This window comes from Amphibalanus amphitrite, unplaced genomic scaffold, assembly GCF_019059575.1.
Source record: "Amphibalanus amphitrite isolate SeventyFive unplaced genomic scaffold, NRLGWU_Aamphi_draft 000069F_arrow, whole genome shotgun sequence".
In the NCBI taxonomy this organism is placed as follows: Eukaryota; Metazoa; Arthropoda; class Thecostraca; order Balanomorpha; family Balanidae; genus Amphibalanus; species Amphibalanus amphitrite.
In genome coordinates this window covers 604,569-632,479 of record NW_024881565.1, presented here as the reverse complement: position 1 = coordinate 632,479, position 27,911 = coordinate 604,569, and the positions used below count along the sequence as shown (strand labels likewise).

Genomic DNA, 27,911 nt, shown 5'->3' with positions numbered 1-27,911 from the left:
GAATAGGCAGGTTCTGTGCTTTTGCGAGCATGGGGGGCCAAGGGGATCAGAAGGTCACAAGGGTCTAGGAGGCGCCGTGGGATCAAGCAGACATCGAATGATCAGAATGACCTCACTCGGAACGGGGTCGCAGAATGTGTTATGACTTGAGGCTGAATAGTGAATATCATTTTAACCCGCAATTTGTTTTATTCATTGACACTACCCAAGACGACGTAATGTGCTAAGATTCTGTTTTCCACTCGGTTTCACCCTCTATTCCCTAATCGTAGATATTGTAAATGAATTGGCACCCGTCATTGCTTGTCGGGCCTGAGGTTGTATTCTCTAAGTTATTTTATAGCATCAACAGGAACGTAAGAAGCGGTGACTTCTGTGCGCCCAGCGGCAGCAGCTACTCACCGGCGGGCAGTTACCATGTTCGGCTGGTGCCGGGCGGTCTGCAGAGGCGCTCCACCGAGGTCAGCACGGGCCGCTGCAGGCACGCGCACTAGCCAGTCGCCGGCACCGCCGTCACGTCGGCCGCGCTCAGCCCGGTCACTGAGTGCAGGGTCAGCCGGTCACTGAGTGCTGGGTCAGCCGGTCACTGAGTGCTGGGTCAGGTCACCACCGCTCGGCCCGGTCACTGAGTGCTGGGTCAGCCGGTCACTGAGTGCTGGGTCAGGTCACCACCGCTCGGCCCGGTCACTGAGTGCTGGGTCAGGTCACCACCGCTCGGAGAGCGCCGTCACGTCTTGGAGCGTCAGCGGCGGCGGCGACAGAGGTGGCGACTGCCGCCGCCGCCGGTCGGCGCGCACCTGGTGAGCCGCCGCCGGCCGGAAGTGGCTGCCGCGGCGGCGCGCGGCCGCCGCGGCACCTGAATGGAGACGCCGCCGTCGCTGCCGACGCTCGGCGTGGGCGGCCGCCCGACGCGCCGCCCAACTTTGCACCACGTGTAGGCTCACCGACTCGTGTGTTCGGTGCGCCCGGATAGGAATCAGTGCGCCGTTCTCTGGGAGCGCGCTGGCGCGGCCGCAGCCGTCGGCACGGTCAACGCACCCGCTTACCGACGAGACGTGCCGTGCCACGTCGTGGGCAAGAAAATGATGAATAACGCATGCGGTGCTATATTTAGCCTTATAAAGAGCTAAGAGGCGCCAGAAGATGAAGCCGGTTAAGGTGTTTACAAAAGCATATGCCACGTAGGTAGTACATGTGCCCGACCCGTCTTTGTGATGCAAGTGCTCCAGGAATACGTTAACCAAAAGGTAAGAGTAAGACTAAACTAACCCGCGCCCCGCTGGGGTATTCAGCCGAACGCGCCCTGCTGTGCCCCCCCCCTCGTCTACCTTTAGAACGGATGGTCGTAAAGAGACGAGGAAAACGGTGATCGAAAACTCTCAACAAGACAAATCTTTGAGGCACATTTTTTTGCCTTAGTTAAAAACAGCTCGGGCCAAGAGTAAAACCAAGAGTAAAGAGTAAGTTTCTACATTATTGGCTTTGGAGCACAGCTGGCGAAGAATGGATTCAGATTGATCACACATAACACGTTATTAGGGCTAGGCTACCGAGACAAGATGCATTGCACACTGCACAGGATGCCATGCAAAGATCGAGGTCAAAGCAGGTCCGGTCACCAAAAACAAACTATTAAATAATAAATAGGAAAGCTGTGATACATATCTTATGATAATGGGTCACTTTACTGAAAGCATTCGATGGACATGTCACATGCCTATTCAATTAGTGGTATGGACGAAATCTGGATGAAGTTCAGGTCAAGGTTAGGTCAAGTGAGGTTAAAATTAGAAGCTAGTTGTTAAGACCATAACAGGTGCCCATCTGATGTTTTTTTTCATTTACAACGAATCGAGAGGTACTATATCTTTTTTTCTTTCGATAAACGCGGTATTTTTAATCTAGGTATGACTATTTACCTAAAAATGTTAGTTCTTTTTAACTTTGGGTAAAAATCCGAAGTTTTCTAAAAACCGAGATAGCCATTTGAAAAAACAAAGTAGAAGTGCATATATGCTTTTTGTTACGTCTTGTTTCCCTACAATGAAGATGTCAGATGCGCTTGAAGTTTTCGAAATTGTCAAGCGGATACGGCTAACAATACGTTGCTAAGTAAAACATTGTTAAAAATTATGAAAGATTTCGCTCAAATTTTCATGGAGCAAATCAAATTTAGGCACCACAAGGTACTGAAAGTTTGACGTTGCTGCCTTAACCCGCGCCCCGCTGGGGGGGGGGGGGCAGAATCTGCCCCATCCCGTTTTTCGCCAATAACTTCTAAACGCGTTAAGCCAGCGACGTCAAACTTTCAGTACCTTATCATACATCAATTTGACACGTTCCCTGAAAATTTGAGCGAAATCCGTCCGATTTTTTTTTTTAGAAAATGACGTTTTAGTGACGTCATGTTCGCCATTTTCGCCTAAAAAAAACGGCAAAATTTCCAACGCCGCCAACATCTTCATTTTTAAAGGAATCAAGACGTAACAAAAAAGGTTATACGTGATTTTACTTTGTCTATCAAATGGCTATTTGTTTTTTGAAAATATTGGATTTTGGCCCAATTTTTTTCTTAAAACTAAATTTTTGGGAAAATCATTATAAAATCCAAAATTTTGAGTGTATTGAAAAAACGGAATATATGACAGAGAAGTGGTCTATGTGCACCTACATACCAATTTTTAGAAAAATCTGTTCAAAAATGTGTGAGTTATTCAAAATTTTATGACGTCACGACACACATTTTTTTAAATGAATATTTTGGAAGTTCTAGACCTCGTACGGAAACAAAAATAGCACTATTCGATTCACCGTGAAAAACTGCATCTGATAAACACCTTTTTGAGCCTTAACAACCCACTTCAAAATTTGACCTCACTTGACCTGACCTTGACCTGACCTCGACCTGAAATTCATCCAGATGTGGTACATATCATTTATTGAGTATGCCTATTGTTCTATGAATAAAATGACCCATAAAACATGTGTCGCACATGCCCTTTTCTATATTTTGTTTTTGGTGACCTGACCTGACCTGACCTTGACCTTTGAATGATATTTTATGCGACGAATATTGTCTTGGTAGCCTAAGAAAACGTTTTAGGCAATCGGTCTCCGTCCATTCTTCGGCAACTACGGTGCAAGGCCGATACTGTAGAAACTTGCATTTTGTACCTTTGACCTGACCTTGACCTGACCTCTGACCTACTGAACCCGCGACCGCCTGAGGGGGGTCGGATCCGACCCCCCCTCCCTCCGTTTTTCTTGAATAACTCATGAACCGCTTACGCTATCAACTTGAAACTTGGCATACCTTCTCCCCCATCAATTTGACGTCTGCAGTGCAATTTTAAAGAAAAATTTTCAATTTTTTTTAGATATATCGATTTTAGTGATGTAACTACATGGCGTTTTCAGTCAAAAAAGTGGTAAATGTTTAAAAAATCGCCAAAAATCGAGGTTTAAAGCAAATTGCAAATTAAGGACATGAATAGACGCAACTCAACGAGTTCTTTAAAATGGCTATCTCGGATTTTCCATAAAATGCGTTTTTCGCCCCTAAAAATTCAAAAAAAACTATTTTTTTTTGGAAAACAGCTAATAAAATCCAAAATTTTGGGAATTTCCAAAAAACCGGAATATATGTTATAGAGAGAACATTAGATGTCCAAATTTCAACTTTCTATCTTGATTTTTGACCCCGAAATTGTAAAAAAATAGCTCCAACATGCATAGGGCATGGTGACGTCATAAGCATTTTCGTGAATTAGAGGCACTTCTGAACATCGCATGTAAAAACAAATGGCACTACTAGATTCCTGGGACAAAGCTCGTCTAGAAAAGTGCATTTTTATGTCAAAAATAAAAAGTTGTAAAATTGACTTTTTTTCTTTGCCCTCGTTTAGTTATGTATGGAATAAACGATTTTTTTATGCTTCGAATGCACACTTATCACCAGCACAGCGACTTGGGGTCACATATAACCATTACCATCGGATTCGGCGTGAAAAATAAGCCATAAAACATGTGTCGCACGCCCATGTAGCAGAAAGTGAAAACCGGGACCTTTCGTGACCTGACCTGACCTTGACCCGTACTTAGTATGACCCCTATACGCACATGGTACCTTCACTAGGTCTTTGAGGTCATTTTTGGTGAGTTTCGAGCAGCAGCTATCGATTCCGCTGTCGGTAAGCCTAATCATGCAAAACCCCAGAATTTGACCTTTGACCTGACCTTGACCCGAAAGTTGACCTCAATCTTAAACTCTTTGGAGTGTTTTGGGAAGGTCTCGTAGAGATCTTTCGAACGCCGCCTCGCGGGGCTCGATACGACCATTGGTTCTCGAGATAACAGGGGGGGGGGTCTGATCCGACCCCCCCCAGGCTGTCGTGGGTACGGAAATAGCCCAGGCGGTGCCGGGTTAAGCAAAAAAAAAAAAAAAAAAAAAAATGGGCTCTTAACCCGCGCCCCACTGGGGTCTGCGTATAACACGCCCTACTGGGGGGGGGGGGGCTCTCTCCATAGCCCCCCTCCTAACTCCGAAACTACTGGGCCGATCGTCAAAATTCAAACGGCGTCTGATAGCCCCGGAAAAACTGTCGAACGAAACCTAATTTCGTTGACCTCGAGGTCACCGATGACGTCACAGGTCAGGTTAAAGTAAAAATTATTAGCATTTCGGCTTGTTCACATTTTGGGCTCTGGCCGCCGTCTTACAAGTCAGATCAGGCTCATTTTTGGTTTACACACTCGTGAATAGATGCTCTAGATACCTTGAGGGTACCAAACTTGTACTTTGATTTTCAGGTCAGGGTCAGGTCATCATAGATCACGGAAATATTATATCATGCGTCGGTCAGGTGACACATGTTTTATGGTCCATTTAGGCCATAGAGTTCGAATTTGATGTCGTCTGTGTCATTCGAGGTCATTTTGAGTCGAATTTAGCTTAGGTCAGGTCACTTTCGGGGCATTCCACGATAGATCGACCAAAAATAAATAAAATTTACACCCTCATATTTTATTTTTTGCTTAAAATTGGTCTACTGGGTTGTGATGGGCGGGGAACCCAGCTGTGCCAAGGATTTTTTTTCTTCGAGCAACGGTTTCCGAGATATAGCCTCAGGCAATTCCTGGAGGTCACGCTGCAACCCTATGTTTGGCGGCCTATAACTCAGAAACTATTGGTTTTCTATGGTAAAAACTTTATATGGTTCAACTCCCAATCAACCAACAAACGTTTTGGCTATCTCGGATTTTCGATTTTTGAAAATTTTGATCACGTGACATCTTGACCTTTTTTTCGAAGAGTGACCTTGCTATTTTCCCAACTGAAAGTCGCAATTATGTCTGATGACGATTAAAGCCTTATCAATTGTCATTCATATGCGCAAATAAAAAAGTGGCTTTCGGCCTGCGTTGACCTCAGGTCAGGTCATTTTTATGACCTTCCCATTATTACGAGCGGGAGCGACAGCGAGATCTCGAGAACAAAGCAAGATTGCGACAAGGGGTAAACGGCACAAAGTACACATGGATAAGGTCTACAATTTTTACTCAGGTCATTTTCAGGTCAGGTCAAAGATGACGTCACAGGGGTAAAAAGAAAGCCTAAATGGCGGCACTACATATATATGAAGTTTTTCTCGAATAACTTTCAAAGTATCCCAGCTAGGAACAAACTAATAGCACCATCGTGATCCTCTCGTCGATCCGCATCGAAACATGTGTATGTTGACCTCGAAAGGTCAAAGTCAAAAGTTGACCTTAGGTCACGCATGACCTTAAGGTCATCATATATATCATTCGATGGGCCTTGATGAGCTGAACACAATGAGCCTATCCGTGCGGCTGTATCTCAAACCTGTAAGGAGTTATTGGCAAAAAAACATTTGGTGACCTATAATGACGTCACATGACCCAAGAGCAACGTCACAGTTGACCAAGAGCAAAAAAGGTCTCAAGGTTAGTCGTATATGAAGTCACTCATGGTATATTAGGCAATTCCGACGCGTTTTAGTGTAAAAACAAGGGAGCTGATTTTTCCCCAATTGACTTATAATGGGGTGGTCAAGAAATTGACCTGACCTCAGGTCATCGGTATTGAAATTCAAAACGAACTGGCGCTAGGCGAAAGCAAACACAATGGTGCCTGTTCCACGTCTCTTTCTTTATTAGATCAAAAGGTACAGCCAAAACTATTTTGACTTCCTTTTTACCCCTGTGACGTCATCTTTGACCTGACCTGAAAATGACCTCCGTAAAAATTGTAGACCTTATCCGTGTGAATCCTGTACTGTTTACCGCTTGTCGCTATCTTGCTTTATTCTCGAGATCTCGCGTCGCTCCCGCTCGTAATAATGGACAGGTCATAAAAATGACCTGACCTGAGGTCAACGCAGGCCGAAAGTCACTTTTTTATTTGCGCATATGAATGACAATTGATAAGGCTTTAATCGTCATCAGACATAATTGCGACTTTCAGTTGGGAAAATAGCAAGGTCACTCTTCGAAAAAGGTCAAGATGTCACGTGATCAAAATTTTCAAAAATCGAAAATCCGAGATAGCCAAAACGTTTGTTGGTTGATTGCGAGTTGAACCATATAAAGTTTTTACCATAGAAAACCAATAGTTTCTGAGTTATAAGCCGCCAAACATAGGGTTGCAGCGTGACCTCCAGGAATTGTCTGAGGCTATATCTCGGAAACCGTTGCTCGAAGAAAAAAATCCTTGGCACAGCTGGCTTCCCCGCCCATAACAACCCATTAGACCAATTTTAAGCAAAAAATAAAATATGAGGGTGTACGGCTTTGGTCGATCTATCGTGGAATGCTTTCAGGTCAAAAAAGGTCAAATTTTGAAGTTATAATTTTTGAACAAAAAAGGTGTCTATTGGATGCAGTTTGAGCTCAGGAGCACGATAGTGCAATTTAAATTGGTGTACGATGTCAAATACGTACTGAAAATTGAGTTGAAAAATAAATAATTGTGATTTTTTTGCAATAATGCGTATAACTTGGCCATTTTTGAAGATATTTAGCTAAAACTTGCTAGAGTTAGTCACAAGCATGCGTTCTGTCACATATATTCCGGTTTTTTCGAAAAGTCAAAAACTTCCCCGGGCCTCGTGTCCGAATAGCTAGCGACAAAACAGCTAGTGTCATTTGAGCTAGTACGTTTGAGCTAGTGCTACAAAAGAGCTAGTGATGTAAAAGCCAATGTTAAAATAGCTAGTGACTTATAAGAGCTAGTCCCAAAATAGCTAGTGGTGCAAAGAGCTTTGAGGATACCTATTACAATTACTTTGAAGATACCTACATTGGGAGGCAGGGACGGAGGGGGCAGAGGAGAGCACAAAAATTTCGGAAAAGACATGTGGAATGTCGGGATTCGCACCGACGAGGGAATGTCGAGGACCAACAACAAAATTGAAGGGTGGCACAGGGCAATCCAAGGGATGGTGGACTCGCCACACCTGTCACATTGGCGTTTTCTGGCTGTGATTCAAAAGAAGAAGCGCTGCAAGCTGCAGAACTTTGCAAATTCAAAGCAGAAAACGAAGTTCAAAAACAAGAGAAAATTATGCCGATATAAATAAACGAATTAAGGTCCTCATTCGCCGTCTCACAGAAGACATCATAGACAGGCAGGAGTTTCTTCGCGGAGTTGGATACAACATTTCGATGAACGTTTGAGAATAAAATCTGAGTCGCATGTTTCGGTCTTTTTAGTGACCGATCTGATCTGAACTGAACTTTGCTTATAAAATCCCGAAGAGGTACGGCGTGAGCCGATCTACTAGCCCTTTACAACACTAGTCATTTTGCTCCTAGCTGTTTTGTGGGACTAGTTACAATCGCACTAGCTATTTTGTGGCACTAGCCCAAATGAGCTAGCTCAAACAACACTAGCTCTTTTGTGGCTAGCTCATTCGTATGGGAATCCCCCCAGTGGGGCGCGGGTTAAGATCCGCCTTGTTGAGAGCTTTCGATTGCCGTTTTCCCCGTCTTTCTACGACCATCGGTTCGGAAGTTAGACAGGGGGGGGGGGGCAGAATCTGCCCCCCAGCAGGGCGCGTATGGCTGAATAGCCCAGCGGGGCGCGGGTTAACGCTCGCACGTTTTGGTGTTTTGCCAGATGCGAACGTATAGGGGGAAGGGGGGGGGGGGTCCGTTAGACCTCCCCCTGCCGTTTGGCCCCTGATCAAGCTGGAGCTTCGCGGAAAAAACGAGCGTGTTGCCCGTGACGAGAGAGGAAGCCAATGATACCCAATTTTAAGGTTCAGGTCATTGGTTGACCTTTCAGGTCAGGTCAATGCCCCAAAAGCCGGGAAAATCAGGACCTGTTAGAACGTCGTAAAGTGTGGCTGCTAAGCGGGCTTTCGAGGTGGTCATCAAGAATATCACGTTAGCTTTGAAAACGGTACGGATGGTGTCTTCATGCATTTAGGTCGGCTCGGGTCAGGTCAGGTCAACCAGTAGGGGTCCTGCCAGGTATTCGTAGTAGGTACGTGTCAGCCGCCTCTGACAGCTTCGTAACAAGTTACGGAGGCACCAAAACTACTTCGCAAATGTTCAAATGGTTGCTAGATTCGAATTCAACTCAAAAAGTAGTCTAGAAACATGTATAACTCGAAAAAGTGAACCGAGGTCATTAAAGGTCAATGACCTGACCTTGATACCCACCCTAAGGTATGGGACCAACATCATATCACATGTTTGAACGCTTGAAACCACGAAGAGATTGCAAACGCGCGGCTGATAGAGCCGACATACGCCGAATTGCGATTCCGGCCAAACATGGTGTCGAGAAATAGGCCACAGGTCAAAGGTTATTTGGTTCAGGGTCATGAAATATTCAGGGTAGGTGTAAAATTGATTAACTTAAGGGCATTGAAAGCTTCGTCGCGATCAGTCGCTTTTTACGCGAGCTATTCGCAAAAAAACGAGGGGGTCTGTTCGACAGCCCCCCCCCCCCATACGATCGAGGGTTAAAGTGTTTAAAAGATATTGGCGAGACACGGGAGAGGGCAGATTCTGCACCCTCCCCCAGCGGGGCGCAGGCTTAGACCCATTCGCCAATCGCCAGTAGGTAGAACGGCCAAAGTGTTCAGGACATACGATTGGATCATTCATCATACCTTAGTGTCATTATAGGTGACGACTGACGATCATGGCAAAAGGGGACGATGTAAGGAGTGCTCTATTCGGATAGCAAAGAGGAAAATCGTGAATTCTACTCCAATAAAAAATCATCTCCAACATTCACGGGAGCTTGCCTTAATGAGCTACATAGTTTCAGGTCCTCAATTTTAACCGATAATAAGAAATTGAACATAATAATTACGTTATACAAACGGATTGTAATATTTCCATTTCGAAAGACCGTTTTAAAGGACCATCCTATCTAAATTTTAGTTCGAGTTCAGATAGCCAAATTGGGGTCCCTGGCGGTTCAATCACTTTTATGCCAATTCATTAACTTTTTTGAAGGTGGAGCCCCTTTAAAGGGACCCTCCCACCTTAACATTAGATTTGGGTTGAGATAGCCAAAATGGGGTCCCTGGCTCACAATTACCGGTTTCGGCACTCACAACATCGAGAAATGCCTTAAATCGGAAATATTGAATTTCAAAATTGCAGCATTTTGATTCAGAGGGGCTAATGCATAGGAATACCCCTCTGAATGTGTGACGTCAGCGCAGATATCTAACGATTTTTAAATGTTTGACTTAAACGTTTGGTAGCACGCGGTGGTATATGCTGCTTTACGCGCAACAAATGCCGCACTTTCAAATAAAGTCCCTGGGAACAGCGGAGATCCCAAAAAGTAAACAAAAGTAAAAGTATAATATCTTGAAAACCGGTGAATATTTTTCGATGAACTTTGGTAGATATTCGTTTTCGCTCTTTCTGAACCGAGCGACATCACTTTCATGCCAATTCATTAACTTTTTTGAAGGTGGGAGGGTCCCTTTAATAAACAAATCTCTTAGAATCCCCCTGTAGCATCCAGTATCATCTATTTGAATCTGGCCAGACTGCTGATGATTCCGATTCAGACTCTAATGAGTGATGTCGATTTCGCGTCACATACCGCGCGCCCACGGCAGTCGCATCAGATCAGTCTGTATTCAGACTGCACCGCAGAGCACCGAAGCGTTGCGGCGCAGTATCACCGCTCGACGTTCGCTCGCACAGCGCGGAGGAGGCGTCGCCTCATATAAGCACGGGATAAATGTCGCTCAGTGGACACCGTGACGTGAACGACTGGACAGAAGGCTGATGCCGTGTGAATACAGCACCGGTCAGTGCACTTTACGACCTAGACAATGTCCCGGACCGTGTCCACACACACACACACAGGACACATGCGGGCTAACATGCCGCTCTAAACAACCAAGCGATCTCACAGTAAAGCGGCGTGAGCCATGAGCAAATGAGCAATTCACATGCAGATAGTAGAGGGCGTGTACGGGCAGCCTCCCTTGTGTGCGGGCAGCCGTGTGGGGGTACAAAATTTGAACATCTAAGGTGAGCCGTGAGCGATATCCTTATTTCAGTTCAAGTCCTCTAGGAAAGTCACAATATAGCGGAAGCTGTCTCCTCCCTCTTGACAAACTGTCAGGATGCTTTTGGGTTCAGCCCTTGAAGTCAGTGACAGGAAAAAAACGCATCTTCGGAATAGAAGATGGACGTACTTTCTAGAAGCGCTCATAGCTCCGAGATTATTGATTATAATAAAGCTAGAGGACACTCGTCAAAACTACGCAGATACTCGGCAATCAAGAATGGAATGACCTAGAATCAACAGTTCACTTCCAACAATTAGCCTAAACCAAGTCGAGCTTAAACTATTACGAAGACCTAGCTGACTGGACCTCAGTCTGATAGCTGATCAAGGGACGGAAGAAAACAACGCGGATATTCATTGCATATGTATAACTAACGTACAAAACGATGCATAATGCAACACGCACAGGATGACTGAGCCACAGATGAAAATTAATGACACCCGCGGGCAGCTCCTAGGGGCCGCCGTTCCGAACCCCGCTGCATGCATCATGGTCACTGCACACCTCGTCGTTCCGCAGAATCGCGAGCTTTCGATGGCCACGGGCGAGTGCCTCAAGGTGTCGACACATTACGTAATCGGAACCACCGCACCAAAGCGCGTTCAACAGCCAAAATCCGGTTCCGCTCGGCACTGAATCACAACAGCGGCGACGTGCACGCCACACAGTCCGCCACGGGCGGCGCGTCACGGGCAGGCAAAGTTACCACGGCTGGCGACTCTCCACTCCACTATGCACTCAGAATGGCGGCCTCGGTTGGGTTGGAACTGACCTCCGTTGGGTCGGAACTGACCTCAGTTGGCCGGTCGCTGGGCCACTCGACAGAGTCGGGCCAGCAGGGCAGACATCTGCACCAGGGTCGTCTCGCCCTGCGCTACGCGCATGTGGGTGTAACCGATCTCCTGCCGAGAGAAACCAGTAGCTGGTATAAATTTAACAAGCACAGGAACAGGAACAAGTTAATGAAGGGTCGTTAGCAACGGCTGCCTGCATCAGTGCAGTCCATTAAATATTATCCATCCGTATGGAAATTCAGGTTTATAAGTAGCGCTAGGAACGCAAGTTCACGCCGCATTAAGTTAAAGTTGCCAGAGTATCAAACTTCCGCAATACGAGTTCATCGAACAAAAGCAGCCAAGCAGTACAACAGAGCAGTAAGTTGCGAAAACAGATGCACAGTGATGCAAATGGGGTTCACCAGTGGCCATAAATACTTAAAAGTCAAGTTAACTAAACCGAGTAAATCGCGATATGGCCAACCAAAGAAATCTCTAAGGCATCTGAAATCACATAGCTTTCATGTTTCTGTCAAAACCGGCCTCGTGCATGATTGTCAGAAGTCGTGACATTTTCTATGTCGTAAAATGACTGTCAGATACTACTGTCAGATACTTGCAAGTTCAAACGCCGCTAGCGTGCGTTCATTTCATACAAACTGCAAAAATTATCCACGGCTGCTGATTCTAATGCCGGATCACAAAAGGCCGCATCTCTTTTGGTTTGGCGGTGATGTAACCATCTGTCATCATGCTGCAATCGCAATTTTTTACTTAAAATCAAATGCTTTCGTTTCCCCCACAGCAGTTTACACAGTGTGTGCCCGTTAGTCCACTATGCCTTAGCCTTCCCCGATCATTTCTGAGCCGCACCGTGAAAGCATTAAGGCGCTAGCACAGGGCAGACCGACGCTATTGAAGTTTTTGTCCGGCGCGGTCGGGTGTCGCCGTGGACGGCAGGTGGGCGGATTGCTTTCACCGCGGATTTGTAATTTCGACAGACTTTGACCTGTAAGTCAAACATTGACCTTCAGTCAAAAGTAATATGCTCTTTTGCGAGATCTTGTCAAGAGCAATCCGTTGGTTTTTGTCGCGAGGCGCTACACGGCTCGTCGGAAGGTCATCTCAGGCTTAAAAGAAACGGTATATACCATTCGAAAGCTGACGGTAAGCTGATTCCAAAAATGTATTTTTTATCGAAATCGATCGATGGCATTTTTTGAAAATTGCGTTTTTGTAAAAACTTTATAATTTTTAATCAATGGGCTGTCCCCCGGGCATTCTTGAAAAAAATAAACTTGTTGTTTTCGAGTTCCAGTGAAAGCTGAGCGCCAAAAGAACAATATTTAGCGAAACAATACTTCCTAACATTAACCCGCGACCGCCTGCGGGGGGGGGGGGTCGGATCCGACCCCCTCAGTTTTTCTTGAATAACTCATGAACCGCTTACGCTTTCAACTTCAAACTTGGCATACCTTCTCCCCCATCAATTTGACGTCTCCTGTGTAATTTTTAAGAAAAATTTTGCAATTTGTTTTTAGATATATCGATTTCAGTGATGTAACTACATGGCGTTTTCAGTCAAAAGTGGTAAATGTTTAAAAAATCGCCAAAAATCAAGGTTTTAAGCAAATTGCAAATTAAGGACATGAATAGACGCAGCTCAACGAGTTCTTTAAAATGGCTATCTCAAATTTTCCATAAAATGCGTTTTTCACCCCTAAAAATTCAAAAACTATATTTTTTGGAAAACAGCTAATAAAATCCAAAATTTTGAGAATTTCCCAAAACCCGGAATATATGTTATAGAGCTCTATTAGGACATTAGATGTCCCAAATTTCAACTTTCTATCTTGATTTTCGACTCCCAAATTGTAAAAAATAGCTCCAACATGCATAGGGCATGGTGACGTCATAGGCATTTTCGTGAATTAGAGGCACTTCTGAACATCGCATGTGAAAACAAATGGCACCGCTAGATTCCTGGGACAAAGCTCGTCTAGAAAAATGCATTTTTATGTCAAAAATAAAAAATGAAAAATTGATTTTTTTTTCTTAGCCCTCGTTACCTGGGCGGGCGGGTACCACCTGGGCGGGCGCCGACGGGTCGGGACGGAGAGCGCACTGCTCGGCCCGGCACCCACCTTGATAAACTCCAGTTTGAGGTACTCAGGTAGCTCGTGCTGTTTGGCAATGCGGAATACGTTGGTGATGATGTCCTCTGCCGCGTAGCCCAGCCGCCAAAGGTGACTCATGATCTGAAGGCGGCACAGAAAACCGTACGTCAGAGTCCCGCGGAGGAAGGAAATGCTGATAGGACAGGCGACAAAGTCACCTTATGTCAAACAGCACAGATGGACAAATAAAATAGGCAGGCCACAGACTTCTCTATATAGAGAAGTAGACTTTTCTATATAAAGAAGTCTGCAGTGGGTCGGTTGGTCATGTTTCTTTAGTTTGTAAGGAAACTTCACTTTTAATGAAAACAAAAATCAGACCAAATCAAATCACTTAACAAGTTGAACACGTGCTTACCTTGTACGCTTCGTCTATATCTGCTTTGGCGCAGTGAGACAGCATGTCCTTGATCAGCATGGGATGCGGCTCATCACAAACCTGGAAAGGTTATCGGCCAATGTTAGCGGTCGGGAAGTGACAAAACGCCACACGGGGTAGCGGACAATAATATCATGACCAACTGACCTAAACTGTCCGGATCAGCGATCAGTAACTAATTGTGGTATGACAAGACGACGTACCATGTGAGCAACTGGACAAATGGGCAGTCCCACATAAAAATTAATGAACGCTGCTTATAAATTATCTCGCTACAATGCAGCTAAATAAGTAAACAGTAGCAACTTCAAATAAGTACCTGAATCCAGATCAAATGACACACAATGAGCCAGGGGGGGGGGGGGGGGGGGTAAATGCCAGAATAACTCACCGGCATCGAGACACCCCAGATCCATGATTTCTCTGTTCAACCCCACCGCGCTGTTCCCCTTCTCCGCCCCCTCAGCCCAGTCGGCCTCCAAGAGCCGGGCGTGGGTCGCTCAGCGCCGCCGTCCCCACCTTGAAGACGTTCTCGCTGTTGACGTGCCCGAAGCCGCGGAACGTGGACTGCAGGTTGTTGAGCGCCTGGCGCATGTCGCCCTCCGCCGTGAACACGATGGCTTCCAGGCCGTCGTCTGTGTAGCTGACCTGAGGCGGGGTGCGGTGGGAACTGAACACTGAGTGGAGGGGGATAGTGGACAGAACACTGAGCAGTGACGGGGGACGGTGGACTGAACACTGAGCAGTGACGGGGGACGGTGGACTGAACACTGAACAGTGACGGGGGACGGTGGACTGAACAATGAACAGTGACGGGGGACGGTGGACTGAACACTGAACAGTGACGGGGGATGGCGAATTGAGCACTGAGCAGTGACGGGGGACGGGGGACTGAACACTGAGCAGTGACCGGGGACGGTGGACTGAACACTGAACAGTGACGGGGGACGGTGGACTGAACACTGAACAGTGACGGGGGACGGTGGACTGAACAATGAACAGTGACGGGGGACGGTGGACTGAACACTGAACAGTGACGGGGGATGGCGAATTGAGCACTGAGCAGTGACGGGGGACGATGAATTGAACACTGAGCAGTGACGGGGGATGGCGAATTGAGCACTGAGCGGTGACGGGGGACGGTGGACAGAACATTGAGCACCGAGCGGCGACCGGACGTCAAGGGACAGTGGGATGTAAGGAGGGGACGGGGAACTGCGAGCAGTAACGAGGAGTCTCCGGCCCCATCCTCTGACGGACGATACCGACGGGAGCTACAATTTTACAGGAGAGCTGCTGGTAGCCGAGGGAGACAACTAGAAGCTGTACCGACACCCTCCGATTAGGTAACAAAGTATCACGTAAGGATAGCTAACAGACATAGACAATGGGTAGTACCAAGCCCACAAAGACGGCTGACGTTGGCGGAGACGCGCGCTATCACGCGGCCGCTGCCGCCGACGACAACGACGCGGGACCAGATGCTGGTCTGCCATGCTAACGTCCGGTCGCTCACGGCCCGGTACGAGGAAGTCACTGCCCTTATTGACAGCCTGAAACCGGAGTTGCTGTGTTTGTCGGAGACTTGGCTCACTGACAGCGTACTTGACTCCTACCTAGCCTTTAATGGCTACACGCTGCACCGGACAGACAGGAGAGTCCCCCGGAAGGCAAATACGGCTGTGAGAGGCGGCGGGGTGGCAATCCTGTGCAGCGCCAGTATCAAAACCGAACGTCTGAATATACACAGCAGCGACCCGGTCACCGACGCGCTCTGGCTCATGGTCACGTACCGGGGCAGGTCGGCCGTGATTGGGGTGCTGTACAGACCACCGGGGAGCACCGTGTCACGGTTCATCGACAGCCTTCGTGACCAGCTCCAGGATGCTTTAGCCACCGGCAAACCAGTGTTCCTTTTCGGTGACATGAATATTGACGTTTCCAAACCGGACTCACGTGGAGTGGCGGCGTACGGCGCTCTACTCGGAGAGCTGAATCTGCAGCAGCTGGTTGATAAACCGACTCACTTAGAGCCCACGCCTGCCATCCTTGATCACGTGATAACCAATCTCCCGGACACCCGAGCATCGGTCACAGTCCTAAGGGAGGCCATCGGTGACCACCAGCCGGTGACTTGCTCAATCGCTCTGCCTAAAATCCGTCTTAAGCCTGAGTACCGCGAGATACGTCGCTGGGACCGGGCTGATTGGAGCGCCATCTGCCTAGACATGCTGCAGGCGGACTGGGAGCCGATGTTTCAAGCCGTCGGCGTCGACGCCAAACTGGACGAGTTCATGACCATCTGGGACGCCGTCATGGACTGTCACTGCCCGACAGTTCGGACGAGATCAGCACCGCTTGGGTGCCCATGGCTTAAGGAAAACCCCGAGCTCCAGGCGCTGATGGCCGAGCGGGACGCCGCTCACACGGACTGGCTGCAGTACCGGACGGAAGAAGACCGCGCCATCTACCGCCGCCTCCGCAACCAGGTGAAGAGCAGGCTCGCCGGCGCGCGCAGGGAGTTTCTCTGCGATCAGCTGGCTCACCAGGACCATCGCGGCTTTTGGCGGCGGCTGAAGCAATTCGCCATTCGATCGAGTGCGACGTGCGGTGGAGGCCCATTGGCGGTGGGACCGGAACACGCAGACACGTTTAACGAGTACTTTTCCTCGATCGGGGCTCGTGTCGCTGATGAGCTGCGTGCCGATGTTGATCATGTTGCCGTAGAACAGAGTGCGCCGCGTCCCATTACCGTATGCTCGTCCGCTTTCAAACTAAAGCCCGTCACACTCCCGGAGCTGTCATTAGCTATCAGGGGTATGAGTGGCTCCAGAGCGGTGGGACTCGACGGTGTGCCTATGCATGCAGTGCGGAAGTGTTTCCCTGTGGTTGGCACAATGCTCCTCCACCTGATTAACGCGACGATAAGGACCAGCGTGTTCCCGTTAAAATGGAAAGTTGCACTTGTTGTGCCGATTCACAAGTCTGGCGATATCAACACTGCCAAAAATTATCGACCAATTTCATTGTTGTCGGTACTGTCAAAGATTTGTGAGCGAGTGGTGTGCGACCAGCTATCGGCTTACCTATGCGATAACGGCATACTGAGCGACACACAATATGCTTACCGACGCAGACACAGTGTAGAGGACGCCCTGGTCGACGCTGTCGAGTGGATCTCGAAGAAGATCGACTCAGGTCACCTAGCATCGATAACATCCCTCGATCTCAGTAAGGCATTTGACAGCGTCGACCACGGCGTCCTTCTCAATAAGATGGGATGGTACGGCATCTCGTCTGATTGGTTTGCCAGCTACCTGAGCGATCGAAGACAGATGGTTCGCGGCGGCACCACTGTGCTGCCAGTGACGTGTGGCGTCCCCCAGGGATCGATTATCGGGCCGATTCTTTTTTGTCTCACGGTTAACGAAATGCGAAATTTTCTTCCCCATGGACGGCTCATCAGTTACGCTGATGACACCCAACTGCTCGACAGTTCTTCAAGGGACAAAGTCAGCATGAGTTTGCTCAAGATTCGCCTCGAGGAATCCCTCAAGTCCATAGAAATGTGGCTGAGAGTAAATTCCCTAAAAATGAACCCCTCAAAAACGGTATTTTCACTTTTAGGCACACGGCAAGCCGTCAAGGAAAGTTCCTCCTTTTTCTTCGAAATGTCTGGTCACAAATTTACCCCATCAAAAAACATCAAAGTACTAGGTGTCATCATTGACCAATCCCTCACATGGGAGAGCCACGTGTCACTGGTAGTTCGCCGGTGTACGGGTATTCTCGTCTCGTTGTATCGGTTTAGACGTCACTTCACTACTGAAGCGCTCCTGGCCATCATCCAAGCCCACGTATTCAGCCATATCTTGTACTGTTTGCCAGTTTGGGCTAGTGCATGCAGCAGCCAGTTGAAGCGCATACAAAAGCTGCTGCATTTCGCAGCCCGTGTGGTCACTGGCGCACGACGAGCCGAGCACATGTCTCCCGTGCTTAGGTCTATTGGCTGGGTGAACTTTGAGGATATGATTTCGGAGCGTGACTGTATTCGTGTATATCGTGCGCTTCATGATCCGGACACCCCGATTGCGATGCGCCGGTTATTTACTCCGAGACGTGATACAGCCTCCCGTGACACCCGCCTCGCCCGGTCTGAGCAGTTTGACCTGCCTAGAGTGAGACTCGCCGCCACCCAACGTACTTTCTCGTACCGCGCCGCTACCTCTTGGAATTCACTGCCAAATATTGTGTTGCAGAGCTCGTCGATCGGGCAGTTCAAAAGCCGTCTGAGGATGATGCATAGAAGTGGTCAAAATTAATCAAATGAAAGTTCTGATTAGGTAGGAGTCTATATGTGTCATCATTGTTTTAATGTCTTTATAGTTTTAAGTTCTCTTAACCTTTGTATGACTCGAACTTCTGAAAAAGCTGTGTTCGCACGGAAGAAGTTTGTGAAAATATACAATACAATACAATACAAATAGTTGTTACACTAATGTACAGAATCAACTAAAAGGCCAGGTCGTTACTAAGCCGGTAAATGTCTCAAGAATTCCACTCATGTACGTAACTTTATTGACCTTATGATATTCAATCACCAGGAAGTTTAACAGTGTCGGTAAGTGATGCAACATTGCATGAACCCTGGGTGTGCTCAATGGTCAGGTGGTAAGATCCAGAATAATGTGTTTACTGCCTTACGCTTACCCGCGCAAAATGTGGAATAGCCGATACACGTGAAATCACAAGCAATGCAAACGTTCCCTGGAAAACGTCACATAACAAAGCAACACGAAAGGATGGCTAGGACGAAGATCAAGGATACGTATCAAAACGAGTTTCCATCGCCAGGCTTGATCAATGTCGAAAAGGCATCCCAGAGTTCTAATTCAGACTCTCGTATCGCTCACCGCGTCCTGGAAACTCCCATTCCTATAGCCTAGAATCTCCATCGCGACATTCCTCGCCCTATGCTAGGAGCTGCCTCGATGATGATGAGGATCATTATTTGACATTTTAGAGCGCCCGCACTGCGGTGGTCATCGGCGCCCATAGGAGCTGCCATGGCGGAGGAGTTTGTCTCGCCGCACACCCCGCCAGTTTCACCTCCCACATCCCATTTCCCTGACCCTCACCTGTTCCAATTCACAGACGCGCAGCAGCTTGTTGACGATCTGCGCGTCCGTGAGCCGACTGAAGCGCAGCATGGCGCAGCGCGACTGGATCGGTTCGATTATCTTCTCGCTGGTGTTGCAGGCCAGCGCGAAGCGGGTGGTGTTGCTGTACAGCTCCATGATGCGGCGCAGCGCCTGCTGAGCGCCGTCCGTCATACTGACGGCGGGGTGGAGGGAGGGGGGGGGGGGATGTCAGACGTCGAGAGATTCCTCCTTAGATTGGCGGTAAAGAGGAGCCAAAACATATCCAACCACCCCGAGCTATTCAGAGGGCAGAAGACCCATCCCTCCATCAACCAACCACGCAATGCCACAACTGAAGGAATGCCATTGATCACATTATCGTGACATTCAAATTTCCGTCAAAATTCAAGAACCTCTAATTCCTTCAGGGGCATGGAGCAAACTGACTCGTTCTGGTGAAGGCTTATGCCATCAGTGCCTAGTAACTAAAAAACATCAAGAATTACAAAATATTTGACTTTTCTGCTAACTTTCTTCCATTTCTTTATTGATAAAGGAAAAGGTTGCATCAGGTCGAGTTCAGTCACGGTCGGTCAACAGACAGCACTCTCCTCATGGCTCACCGTTCCCTGTCTGTACCGCTCACCTGTCGGCCTCGTCTAAAATGACGATCTTGTGTCGGCCGGGCGGCAGCGTCACCTGCGTCTGCGCAAACGACTTGATCTTGTTGCGCACGACGTCGATGCCGCGCTCATTGGAGGCGTTCAGCTCCAGCACAGCGGAGCGGAACGCCGGTCCGAGCATGTGCCGCGCCAGCGCCAGGATCGTGGTGGTCTTGCCGACGCCGGGCGGACCCTGCCGGGACGCGGTCCAAGTCAGAGGACAATCAAAAGAGCTGGGCCGGGTGAGTTTCGTATGTGTGGGGAGAGAGAGAGAGAGAGAGAGAGAGAGAGAGAGAGAGAGAGAGAGAGAGAGAGAGAGAGAAGAGAGATGAGAGGAGAGAGGAGAGAGGAGAGAGAGAGAGAGAGAGAGAGAGAGAGAGAGAGAGAGAGAGAGAGAGAGAGAGAGAGAGAGAGAGAGAGAGAGAGAGAGAGAGAGAGAGAGAGAGAGAAGCAGAAATTACCCCTGGTGCAACTGAAGTGAAGCACTGAGACAAGTACCTTTATAACATATGACCATATAATGCATATAAGATTACTATGGTCGGTCATGCACCTATGGAAAAATTGTGGAAGAATGCATAAAAATAACAAGATTGGATTATTAGTTATCTATGTAAAATAGTGATATACTTACAGCCAGTATAATGTTTGGAACATTTCCATTTCTAGAGAACACCTCCAAGCGTGCCACAGTGTCTTCATTGCCAACAATATCCAGGAAATCTTCTGGCCTATACTTCTCTATCCTGTAATGCAACAAATCAATGACTATAACCAGATATGTAAGCACATAAGAACAACTATTTATCTGCCAACCTCTAATCACATTTCGGTGACTGCTGTGTCAGAGCCGCAGTAGATGATGGAGTCATATTGAAAGTTGCAGGAAGTATAAATAAGGTTGTAAGTAGGTACCTACACCATGTTTATCATATTTACCATATCATATTGCTTCTTGATCTATGACCTGAGGCCAGTTTTACCAACAGAAAAATAGCCGCCTGCCGTTTTTTTTTTTTTGCATTAAGACCGCTTAACATACGGAGCGTAAACGCGATGGGCACGTAGGTAAGTGGATAGGAGCCTCAGGTCAATTTTTTGACCTACCAATATAAGTCAGGGAAAGCATATGCCTTTGTTTTACAAACAGGCATTGCAATCGCCGACTCAACCATGAATAACATCATTAAGGAGCTAAAACCAAACTTGACAACCTAAATGCATTGCTTTTATATAATGACTGACTGTTCTTGCTTGCTTGGTTATGTGACATCGTCAAGGGTCAAAACATGATCTTGCTAACAACTCTTTACATAATTGTCTCACTGTGTTTAGCTCGTAAAGACGCAGCAAATGACAAGCATTTAGAACTTGAGGTCAAGTGAATTGAAGTCAACTTTTGACCTTGTTCTTTTGAGGTCAACCCATACATGCTTATGAATTGACTACCTAGTGGATTTGGATGGTCCTTTTTTGCTCCAGCTTGATAAGATCAATAGTTATTGGCAAAAAAAAACTATATCATAAATTACTTTTTTAAAAGTATTTTGACCCCTGTGACTTCATTTTTACCCTGGCCTTAAAATTACCTAAGTAAAAATAGGAGACCTTATCCTCCTGTATACCCATTCCATTGACTGCTCCATTGGTTAGGTGGCTGTTCTCAAGATCGTTGTCTGCCCCCTTATGGAGGCAAGTACTGTGGCCACAAATCAGGTCTTGACATTATTTAGGCCAAATGCAATGCAAACGCAATGGCGAGCTTGCTCTATTTTTTTCTCTTGTAGTAGGGGTACTGACAACTTCTTTTGACATGGATATAATACGCATGGCCTTAACCAGGCAGGCGGTGGGCCTCACGGACACCTTCCGCGCGGGGGGGGGGGATCCCCCCCCGTATCTCCGAAACTACTGGACGGATAGGAAAATTCAAACGGCGTTCGATAGCCCTGTCAAATTTGTCGAAGGAAACCAAATTTCATTGACCTCGAGGTCACCGATGACGTCACAGGTCAGGTCAAAGATAAAATAATTCACCGTTCACGGATCTTCTAGGGAATGCGCTATAACACCGAGTAAAACGCATTTTGTTGAAAATCAGCGATAGGGCGTCAGTTGCCTAGTACATATGTTGCTATTAGAGGTCACTGATCATACTAGGTCAGGTCACAGGTCAGGTCACCAAGGGTCACCACTCAGTTCACCACATGAACCCAACTTTACTAACGTTGTCTGATGCATGTTTTATGGCTAATTTTTCATTTCCAACTCAATCGTGTTGGTTATAAGACCATCAGATACGGTTGAGGTCACTTTCTGGTGGAGGTCAGGTCAAGGTCAGGTCAAAAAAGGTCAAATTTCAAAGTTGATTGTTTTGCATAAAATGGGTCTTGATTCGATGCAGCTTGTCACGGGGAGTCTAATGGTGGTCTGTTTTGCGCTATGAGGTCTAGAATTGCTAAAAATTGAGTTTGAAAATTTGACGTCATCAATTTTGAACAGTTCTTTCGCTATAACTTGGCAAAAAAAAGGTATCGATCTCAAATTTGGTTTGTGGATAGAAGGCGGTAGGAACTCACATTTATTCCATTTTTTTTTAAATTCAAAAAACTTTTTGAATTTTTCTGCTATTATATTCAAAAAATATATTCTTTATTTTTGGAGATCAAAATCCAAAAATTTCAAAAAACCGAAATAGCAGTTTTGTAGCCCGGTTAATTCTACACCTTTTATATCTAACATATATATAAACATTTTTCTGTATCTCTTTCGCTCTTCCGGCGAAACCTTTTTTTGGGTCGAAAATGGCAGAAATGACGTCACTCCGAAGTCATTAGTGGCCAACCTATCATAGCCTTTGGATTTTTTTTTTGTCACAATGTGCAAAAGCTATTCACGGGAGGGTACTGAAAGTTTGGTGACGATTGGCGCAACAGTTCTGGAGATCTATCGAAAAAACTAAGGGAGGGGGGGGGGAAATGCCCCCACCGCCTGGAAGTTTAACCCGCGCCGTGCTGGAAGTGGCCTGAGTTTTCCGTGTCGTGCTGGGAGTGGGGGGGGGGGGGGGGGACGGTCCTGCCCTCCTCCGTCTAACTCGGCTCCTAGGCCACGTAGCGACACTCGGTAAGCGGCATTCGAAAGAGCCTCAAAAATAATGATGGAAACACTTCAGTCATTTTTAGGTGATATCAAAGGTCAGATCGCCAGAGGTCATCGAAGGTCAAATTGAGTCCATTTCAACAATTTTGAAAACTGTGAATGGCTAACCCCATTAGTGGCAGGCTCCTGGCTACCCCTATTAGTGGCAGGAGGGGGGGGGGGGCTGTTTACGACCCCCCTGATATCTCGAGATCTAACTGGCCGATTTTCAAAATTCAAACGGCATTCGATTTCGCTCAACGTGATCTACATTTCTTAAAAATAAAATTTAAAAAATGTCAATAGGGGGTAGAGGGGGGTAAAAACGGGCAAATTGCAGATACATTTTAGACTGTTTATCACGGCTAGGTTTCTGAACCAATCTTAACGCAACTTTTGCCGATCGATAGAGAATGAACCAGGAATTCACATGGATCCTAAAAATATGCATTTTCAAAAATCATAGGCGGATACAGATGTAATTACTAAATATTCCCCAATATTCAGCACCTGGACGCGCCTATGATTGTAGGGGAAAACATCGCTTGTAAGTGTTCACAAATACATGGTATGGTGCATTTGATCGCTTTCTGGCAATGTAACTACTACCAAACCGCTCATCAAATGGTACTGTACATTTCAGTATGAACCCCCCCCCCCCTTTTTGGACGCCTGGATCAGCCTATTATAGCAAAAACGTGTCAAAAGAGGATGCAGAATAACTTTGTATATGTTATCACATGATACCTTTCATTCACTGTTCGTAAAACTGGTGCATACAGTTATAATACATCAGCATCGTGATCTTCGCCCAAATGACTCGCTTCACGAATAGGACCCCCCAATTCCCAGTGCTCTGGAGCCGCCCCTGGTAAAGTTATGAACTTGAAATTTTTAGGGAATGTGCCCAATTTAGTTTTAGGAAAAGTCAGAAAATTTCAGCATCGTAGCTTCAGCGGTTTCGGAGATATTCCCGAAAAACCTGAGGGGTGGATGAAAACAACCCCCCCCCCCCTGCCACTAATAGGGTTAAGTCTAGAACCCATAGAGCTACAGCACCGCAGAAAAGCGCACTCGATAGCCCTTTTACAGACCTTTCTGGAAAATGCTCTGAGATTTGACCTCAGGTCAAGGTCATGGCCTGGTCGGAAAAGGTCATGTTGCATATCAGTCGACCGATATCGTCGAGCTGAACACATCTAATGTGTTTTCACCACTCTAGCACGTTTCCATCAAAAGTTATACCTAGTCAACCAACTGCTGGTGACCTTTCATGACTTGAGATGACCTCAGGGGCACACAGAGGGGTCACAGGTGCATTTTTCCAATTCAGTGAGTCATGTTACCTACGAACTGATGTTTGAGAGGGTTTAGAACGACATTCGTCCAAAAGACACGCATTCAAATTTTACCTCCATTGACTTATAATTGAGAGGTCGCAAAACTAACCTGACCTTAGGTTAGATATTAAAAATCCAAGAGCTTTTTTTAACATACTGTTACTCTTATCAATCCCGGAAATTTTCAAAGTGATCGTTCAGTCAGTGTAGCTATAGCAAGCCTTTGAACTTTTGCTGAGGTAAGGTTACTTGACATGACCTGGTCACCTCACCTTGAACGACCTGGGTCTGAAATTTTTACATGTGCAGAAAAGATGTATGAACAGGTAAAAACCTGAGGCGGGGGGGGGGGGGGCGTGAAAACACCCCCCGCACGGCACAGGTTAACTTGCAAAATAAACAAGACTGTCATCAGGGATCATCATCAGGAATGAAACCAGGGCTGCGGAGTCGATGGATTTTAGGGTGACTCCGACTCCGGCTTCAAAAATCGACTCCGGCTCCAACTCCAACTCCGACTCCGACTCCGGACGGTTCTATTAAAATCCATATCATGATATTGAAGTTCATGGAAAACGCAACAAAAATAAGCAGATTCTGGGGAATTCACAGTCTTGCTTCTTTCGCTGAAAACGTTCATTCAAAACAATAACATGGCCTTTTTTCAACAAAATTTAAATTCCAGCGCAGCGTCGGCAATCTAACAAGTGCAGTGTATGCCGTTGAGCCACGCAGCGTTAACTCCGAATCCGTAGTCGGAGTTGGTAAGATTTTGGCGACTCCGACCCCGGGCAGAACTGTCGACTCCGACCGACTCCAGCTCCGACTCCACAGCCCTGAGTGAAACATCCTAAGTTTAAGTGTCTTTGAGTTGTTTCATCCTTTTCCCATAGGGATAAACAGGCACCAACACAAAGACACTAGGTACCTACAATTCAGGGTGCATCTTTCCTGACAATGATCCCTGACCTGACCACAATCTTGTTATTTATTTCTCAAGTTGAGGCCATGCATATTATATCTGTGTCAAAATAAGTCTTCAGTAGGTACCCCCAATGCAAGAGATATAAGAGCAGGCTTGCCATTGCATTTGCATTAGTTTATTTGTCAAGATGTTATTTGCAGCCACTATTTATGCTTATGCCCCCCTTCCCACTCTAAACTCTAAAGACTGAAACAGACTCTTTCTGCATTCAGGAAATCACATGTAAGAGCCTATTCAAATACATCATAATTTTCCCGCATCAGACAATCACATCCAGGTGCATGCGATAAACGCAAGTGTGCTTCCATGTATCTGAATAGGCTTTCGCATGCGATTTCCTGACTGCGGAAAGTCTGTTTCAGGTAAAACATAGATGCAAACTTGGCCCCAAACCCATCTATGTTGATGTGCAGGTTAAAATAAGGAATCACTGAAATTAGCCAGATCTTATGTATGCATGTGTAAAAAGGTGAGCAAGTACAGCCCACCGCTAAAGTAATGTGTGGTTTTACCAATCTCAACAGATGGCTTTGACCGACGATTTTTAAATGCGGACTGATTGAAAAGTAGACATCAATACCCGACTGGAAAAAATGCCTCCACTACGCTGAAGTTCTCGGCGGAGGTGATGCGCCGAAATTTCGGCGCAAGGGTTTATGCGCCAAAATTATTTTACCAAGCCATGCTTCATGCGCCGAAAATTTTCAAGGCTTACTGATGGCTGCAGGCTGTAGCCACGCACTTTTCGTCGAGGGGGGGGGGGCTGGCGTGTGTGTGTGACTGTCTTCCAGTGACTACTGTCTACAGACGGTTGTTGGCACGGTCGACGGGATCGGGCAGACAAAAGACATCAGCAGGCCATGCGGGACCGAGCACCAGGGTTCGCTATCACAAAATCTCCTGACTCACAAACTCACTGGCATGTTCCATAACGTAACCTTTATTTTGTTGCCCGGCTCTGATCAGCAGTAGTGCCCAGCCGGTGACTGACGCCAGGGCCCTGTTTCACCGGTGATAGCAGCAAGCCGATTTTACGACTTGTCAAATTGGGTTTCCATGGAGACATCAACAGGCCCATTGCTCCAACACTACCACAAGTGTGACGTCAGCTCGCGCAATTTGATAGCAGCGTGGTAGCAGCAGCCCGTGAAACACCGCCCAGACGGGGCCTTCAACAGGCGTGGTGCAAGCACGGCCGAAGTGGGATCGGGCAGATACCAGGCCACGCGGGACCGATTGCCAGCGTCCGCTCACAAACCACACGCCGGAAATACAGGAATCACAACGGTCAATACGCACACGATAGCATACGTTATCTGAACTAGGGGATCCGACAATCCATAACCTCACTCTGGATCGATGAACTGTTCCCGCCGTGGGAGAGTCGCAATCAGGTTCACTGAACATGACTTAAATACCCTGAGACGAACACGAGACAAGATAAGTGATATTTAAGATGTTTAACTCCCGAAGACATTTAACCCTCGCCGGCCAAGGGGGGGTTTGGTGCCACCCCCGGACGTTTTTTTCGCGATTTACGCCGAAGTACGCCGAAAATTTCGGCGCAAGCCGTCGATTTACGCCGAAGTACGCCGAAAATTTTCGGCGCAAACGCCCAACTACGCTCGAGTTCTCGACGAAAGCGTGCATTTTTTCCAGTCGGGCATCAATAGATAAAGTTGTAGCTGCAAGGGTGAAGATACGTGTAAGCTACATTTAAAGTCTCGTTGCAGTCTGGCTAATCGTTCCTAGGCTTCAGAAGCAGAACATACCCATGACTGAAACCACACATTACTTCTGCTGTGGACTGTACCTTCAGTAGTTCATCATTTTGAAAGACAGCTGTACCTACATGTAGTTAGAATGTACAGATAGATATGTGCTTACCAGGGGACATTTCCTGCTGGAAGCTTGGCATCTCCAGATGATCCTGATTGGGATTCTTGAACCATTTTCTGGAAACAAATTAAAAACATATAGGGGCGGAGCAAATATAACATTTGGTTTTCATACAGCAGGCGTCTCGCATGCTGTGGGAAAAAGGGTGAGCCAGAAAGGTATGCAAATATTAGGCTTCAGTACATCAAATAATCAAACACCAGCAAAGTAAATGGGTACAAAAAACCTTGAAAATAAAAACCTACATACACAATTCAAGGTATAACGGGTATAACCAAATATAGCTCAAATTGAAATATTCGCGCGCCCTCGTGTACAGCATGTACCTTGTGCACCTGTTCGATAGCTAACCATCTCCCTTTATGATGCCAATATTTCACTTTTTATGAAGCAACAGAATTCTTCATTACATATGTTCATGATCTAAATTAAAATATAGCTTGCGGGCGATCATTTTAAAAACGCCTTTCATTTCGTAGAAATGTATTTGATCAATGTATGATAATGTATTGTCATGACAACCTGAGGTATAATGCTGCTCGCAGCCTAAGGTAACGCAATTTAGAACAGAACGATTGATGGCCCGCGGTTATTTTATGTAACATCTGCGTCAATTTCCCTACTTTTTGTTTATTTCTAAACAGCTGCAATATCTTGGGATTCAGCCACTGCCACAAGTGTGACGTCAGCAGAATAGCAGCGTGCTGCCATTACCGGGGTGAAACACCACCCAGGGGCCCCTGGAGTAAACAATTGTGTTACATAACGAAAATTTCAGAGGTGATTTGTACTGTCATAAAGAAAAAACAGAAAATGTTTTTTTTTAGAACCAATACC

The 27,911-nt window shown here is 46.7% G+C and overlaps 1 protein-coding gene across 6 annotated transcripts; it reads right to left on the bottom strand.

The window, feature by feature from the left end:
* Positions 1-10,927: 10,927 nt before the first annotated feature.
* Positions 10,928-27,676, bottom strand: LOC122378972 (replication factor C subunit 2-like). Of its 6 annotated transcripts, none has more exons than XM_043360724.1 (9): positions 27,401-27,676; positions 27,063-27,130; positions 20,347-20,458; positions 19,697-19,905; positions 19,048-19,243; positions 14,429-14,557; positions 13,889-13,969; positions 13,498-13,611; positions 10,928-11,479 (listed from the first exon to the last, which is right to left on the bottom strand). In XM_043360724.1, the coding sequence occupies exons 2-9, from the start codon at positions 27,125-27,127 to the stop codon at positions 11,372-11,374; spliced, it is 1,014 nt and encodes a 337-aa protein (XP_043216659.1). In that variant the 5' UTR covers positions 27,128-27,130; positions 27,401-27,676; the 3' UTR covers positions 10,928-11,371. The 6 variants fall into 6 exon arrangements, with proteins under 6 accessions (XP_043216659.1, XP_043216661.1, XP_043216665.1 ...); XM_043360726.1 differs by lacking the exon at positions 27,401-27,676 and adding an exon at positions 27,320-27,397; XM_043360730.1 differs by lacking the exon at positions 27,401-27,676 and adding an exon at positions 27,350-27,395.
* Between the last annotated feature and the right edge of the window lie 235 nt (positions 27,677-27,911).